This window comes from Triticum dicoccoides, chromosome 7A (genome assembly GCF_002162155.2).
Source record: "Triticum dicoccoides isolate Atlit2015 ecotype Zavitan chromosome 7A, WEW_v2.0, whole genome shotgun sequence".
NCBI lineage: Eukaryota > Viridiplantae > Streptophyta > Magnoliopsida > Poales > Poaceae > Triticum > Triticum dicoccoides.
This window is the reverse complement of record NC_041392.1, coordinates 296,772,464-296,777,611: the sequence shown is the minus strand read 5'-3', so window position 1 is coordinate 296,777,611 and position 5,148 is coordinate 296,772,464. Positions and strand designations below refer to the sequence as shown.

The following is a 5,148-nucleotide window of genomic DNA, read 5'->3' as shown; positions in this document are numbered from 1 at the left end:
TCGCCGGAGACAAAAGAGATATGGAGGTTGCCCAGCTTCAGGCTCCCGACATGGGTCCTGTGTCGCGCTTATAGTGTACCGATATTGAGTTATTACAATGGAGTATAAGAGCCAGATTGGGTCTACAAGTATTTGTTTTGAACACGCGATTGACGGATCCCATTCTCGGTAAGCAAAATTCCCCTTATCGCCAGAATCTGAAGGGACAAAAGTCTAATCGAACCCCTTTAGGTATCTCTAGAAGCATTATCATCGCTACTAGTTTTTCAGAGATCGGTGCAGCTGGGCGCAGTTCTTTTAGCGAGGATATGAAGAGATATGGTGGTGTGTTAACTGAAGTTAACATTGAGATTTATCGGGTCTTTTAGCTCGCCATGCCAGATATTTGTTTATGTGCTGTCTCTACCCGTAATCCTATAATCATAAAATCTTAAAAAAGGTGGGGTGTACTATTTTTTTACGAAAAGGAAGATGACCCCCGGCTTCTGCATCAGGGGATGCATGCAGCCATTTTATTAATTATTTACCAAGACCTGTAAATATCATTTGTATCTAACAAACATTCTACTGAAAGAGTTGTATCTAGGCACCTAGCCATGTAAATAATGTTAGAGTTTAGCAGAAATGAGAAAATTCAGTGAAATGAAATTGACAAAATTGTTTTTCTTTTGCTTTCCGGTTCAGTGAACTTCCTATACATATCCACAAGTATACATACTGCAAAATTTCTATCATGATTGATTAACGATCCTTTAAAAGGTGGATGCCAACCGCAGTGAACTAGAGCTCAGGGTATATATGAGCTAAGAATATTCAGAAGAGAGACTCTGTTTTGGATCAATCTCCTGTAGAGAAGTTCCACTCCACTCTCAAGATCTCCAATACTGTGCTCCAGTGCCTGCAATTGCTCCTCTTGGCACACAACTTTGGTCCTGTGGAATGTTTTGGAGGCAAGAGACCACTTGGGCATCTCAACTTGCTTCGACAAGATTGAGGACGTGGATTCGAGCAGTGACATGGTGATCTCTCTTGCTTCTGCCATTAGCATCACCACCCTAGAGCCGTTCTTGTCGGAAGTAGTTTCCTTGCTGATCTTCTTGAACTGTTTTTGCACCTTGTTTACTAGCCGGACATATGCCTTGACTTGAGAAGACACACCTTCTCCTCTCCTGAGAGCCAACAGTAGCTCTTGGACAGTCAACTTCAATTCCATGAAGCTATCCCGCATGCCGTTGCAGAGATCGAGCACGACGAGGGACCGTCCAAGCTCCGCCTCCACTGCCGCCCTTTGAAGGGTCTCGCAAAGGCTGACTTGGCTGCTTGGTGTGCACATCATCTTCTCGATGCAGCTGTAGATGTCACCGAGCCTCCTCAAGCCATCACACATCGTATCAATGGTCGCCGAGGGCGAAGAGATGGTTGTGCTCAGGCTCTGGAGCTGCTGCTCGACTTCAGTTTTGTTTGAGCGAGGCCTCGAAGGCGTGCTTGCCGATCGTAGATGGTAAGCCATGGTTGGAGATTGAAGCTGTGGTGCTGTTTTCTTCTGTATAGAAATTGACGAGAATGGTAGGCAAGACGACCTGCAGTTCGTTGGTGCTTAAGCCTTGGGGTTCTCCCTGTATATATATCAGAGAGGCAGCAGCAATGTCACGATGAACAGAGCAGCCGACAGCAAGAATCCCATCTGCTAACCTCCATAAGAGAGTGTTGCTTTATCTGCTTTAGGTTTGCGTGCCAAACATGAATGAGTTAGCTTATATGCTTGGCATGTCTTGGTTATTGGTAACAGAGTATACTGCACGGGTATTTTGTTTGATTTCGGATCTTGATATGTGATCATGAAGTATTGTTGAAGCAAATACAATACAGGTTTTCTGTTGTTGAGGATGATTTATCTGGTGCTCGCTGATTTTTCAACATTATGATGGGGTCTTGTGCCTGTGCAGCACCGCTGGCGTGTTTCAGCTATCCACAGCAAGGACAACCATGTAAGTGCACACAGATTCTGGACACAACACGCAAGTATAATTCTGCTTTTAATATTAGGTTCTAGTATCTGGCAAGCTGAGATAATTGTGTGAACGAAAATTACCTACGATGCATGCTATGCATAAAATAGAAGCATGCTACTGCGAACCAATCTGTAGTTTGATGGTTAGGTGGACAGTGGTATCCTCAGCCCACCAGGGTTCAAGTCTTGGTGCTCGCATTTATCCTGGATTTATTTCGGGATTTCCGGCGATACACTTTCGTAAAATCTCAAGATGATATGCCAGCTTAGTCTTTCGAAGGTGTTCATAGGGGTAGGATGTGCATGTGTGCGTTCACAGGGGTGAGTGTATGCGCGTATATATGAGCGCTTGTGTCTGTACTGATGTTAAAAAAAGCATGCTACTGATTTTTTTTCAAACTAATCCAATGACGGAAGCATGAAGTTCATTGTACCATTAGGAAGCAGAAGGGAAAGTACAACAACATGATAAGAAAGGATTTTCACTGGATTTGTATCGGTTGCTTGTGTTGGCCTGATTATTGTTAGTCATCAGCATCATTAGGTATTCCCCTCGATAATGATAATGCATTATCACTAGGTCGTGGGTTGGAGCTGGCATGTTCCACCTTCCAGATTCTGGAGGCACCATCACTTCTTATAACATCAGTAGTGTAGAACTATAAAGTAGACAACATTTTACTGAACCAAGTCATGTCATCAGGATACTGATTTATATCAGTTGTTATTGTTCTGTTGCCTGTAAGTACATAGAATGTTTGAGGGGAAACCAAGTCGTTTAATCAGGATACTGATTTATATCGTGGGGCATGCACAAATGATAAAATTCAGAAAATAGGAAATTGACAAAATTGCTTTTGCTTGCTATTGAACTTTCTATGCATACACATTGCAAAACTGTTAGGATGGTTGACTAATCCTTTAAAAGGTGGATGCCAACCGCAGGAACTAGAGCTCAGGGTATCTACAAACTAAGAGCATTGAGAAGAAAAACTCTGTTCTGGATCAAACTCCTGTACAGAAGTTCCACTCCGCTCTCAAGATCTTCGATACTGCACTCCAATGCCCGCAATTGCTCCTCTTTGCACACAACTTTGCTCTTCTGCAATGTTTTGGAGACAAGAGACCACTTGGGCATCTCAATTTGCTTCGACAAGATGCAGGATGTGGATTCGAGAAGTGAAATGGTGATCTCTCTCGCTTCTGCCATTAGCATCACCACCCTAGAATCATTTTTGTCCGAAGCAGTTTTCTTGCTGATCTTCTTGAACTGCTTTTGTGCCTTCTTGGCTAGCCGGATGTACTCCTTGAATTGGCAAGTTGCATCCTCTCCTCTCTTGAGAACCAACAAGAGCTCTTGGACAGTCATCTTCAGGTCCATCAAGGTCTCCTGCATGGCGTTGCAGAGGTCGAGCACGACGAGGGACCGTCCAAGCTCGGCCTCCACTGCCACCCTTTGCAGGGTCTTGCAGAAGCTGACTTGGTTGCTGGGTGTGCACATCATCTCTTCAATGCAGCTGTAGATGTCTTCCAGCTTCCTCAAACCTTCGCATGCCATATCGATGGTCACCAAGGGCGAAGAGATGGTTGCGCTCAGGCTCTGGAGCTGCTGCTCTACTTGGGGTTTGTTTGAGCGAGGGCTGGAAGGCGCGCTTGCAGATCTTAGATGGTAAGTCATGCTTGTGGTTTTGAGGCTCTGATGCTACTTTCTTCGGTATGGAAATGGAAGAGAAAGGTTGGCAAGACAAGGGCTGCAGTTTGTTGGTGCTCAATCCTTGGCTTCTCTCTGTATTTATAACGGAGCAATGTCATGATGGGTAGAGCAGTCGACAGCAGGAATCTCTCATCCAACTAACCTCCATATGTGTTAAGGTGATCTGTTGAAAGAAACATGGCCACCCAAGGCCCATTCAGACAAAGCTGTTGCCTACGTGGTTTTGGTTAGCGCAGCAAGTGTGAAACAGTGAGCTTATATGTGCCTGGCATGTCTAGGTCATTGTCATTGGTGACACAGCTGACTGCACGAGTTTGATCTCGGATCTTGATACGGGTTATATATGATCATGGAAGATTAGCCAAGGAAATACAATGCGGGTTTCGTGTTGCTGCAATGATTATTTTAGTTCTGTTCTCTGCTGGTTCTCCGACGTTATGATGAGTTGCACTGGTTGCACAGCAGCGCTGGTGTGTTTCAGCAATCCCACAGCAAAAGGACAACCATGTAAGTGGATGCAGATTCTCGACTACACGAACAGTATTGCTCTGCTTTTAATATTAAGTTTAAGCTGGCTATCTTAAATAATTGCTCGCCGTCCGTATGGAAGCACACTTGGTGCATATAGGAGAAATGTGAAAAAAAACACATCTTTCTCCCACCGCCTCTCTCCCTCTCGCGTCGCCCCGCGCGCGACCGCGAGGGAACCCTAGCTGCCGCCGCCGGGCGTCCCTCCCTACTCTCCTCCTCCCTCAGCGCCGCCCGAGGGCGCGGCCGGGCAAAGCCCGGTCGTCACCGACGGTGACGGGGTTCTTTCGTCTCCCCGCGCGGTGGCTTCGGCGCGAGATGCGATAGCTAGTCGGGCAGGCGGCGCTTGCCGGTGGGCGCGGCGGTGCATCAGCGCTAAGGTACAACGGCGGTGTGGGCTGGCGGCGTGACATGCGGCTTGGTGGTGGTGCGCGCGTGTAAGTCAGGGATGGCGTGGCGGTGGCACTCAGATCTAGTCGTCATTCGGCGCGGGGCGTGGGTGCCCTTGGCTGCAGGCGGCCGCCCTCTGCCGTGGCGATCTGCTGGTGGGGGGTGGCGGAGCTGTAGTCCTGGTGTTGTAGGCCAGCGGGTGGTGACGGCGCGGTGGCTTCGTGGCGGTGCGTCCGGATCCGCCCCTGTCGCTGCATGTTGCGGGCAGCCCTCTCGTCGTGGTGCGGCTGCGGCGGCGGGTCGATTTGGTTTCCCTCGTCGGCGGGCGCATGGTTGCGGATGGCGTCGCGGGGAGGTGTGCGAGCTGCCATGGGTGGGCGACACGGCGGTGCTCGCGGGGGAGCTTGGTATGAGGGGTGGGTGGCCTCAATGCGGTCGTGCCACCTGTCGCCGACACATTTGTCGGTCCGGATGCGTCCACTCCTCCTCCTCCCCCTTTCCTCGT

General features: G+C 48.3%; 2 protein-coding genes across 2 annotated transcripts; both read right to left on the bottom strand.

Moving 5' to 3' along the window:
- Nucleotides 1-765: 765 nt before the first annotated feature.
- Nucleotides 766-1,965, bottom strand: LOC119327335. The gene has a single exon (XM_037600456.1). It carries the CDS (start codon nt 1,508-1,510, stop codon nt 788-790), a length of 723 nt encoding a protein of 240 aa, XP_037456353.1. The 5' UTR covers nt 1,511-1,965; the 3' UTR covers nt 766-787.
- A 980-nt stretch (nt 1,966-2,945) lies between these two features.
- On the bottom strand, nt 2,946-4,016 carry LOC119331253. Its single transcript, XM_037604426.1, has one exon. It carries the CDS (start codon nt 3,687-3,689, stop codon nt 2,976-2,978), a length of 714 nt encoding a protein of 237 aa, XP_037460323.1. The 5' UTR covers nt 3,690-4,016; the 3' UTR covers nt 2,946-2,975.
- Nucleotides 4,017-5,148: the final 1,132 nt, after the last annotated feature.

What these genes read in the sequence shown, in the direction of transcription:
- LOC119327335 (XM_037600456.1), bottom strand. Translation starts at nt 1,510, where the DNA reads ATGGCTTACCATCTACGATCGGCAAGCACGCCTTCGAGGCCTCGCTCA.
- LOC119331253 (XM_037604426.1), bottom strand. Translation starts at nt 3,689, where the DNA reads ATGACTTACCATCTAAGATCTGCAAGCGCGCCTTCCAGCCCTCGCTCA.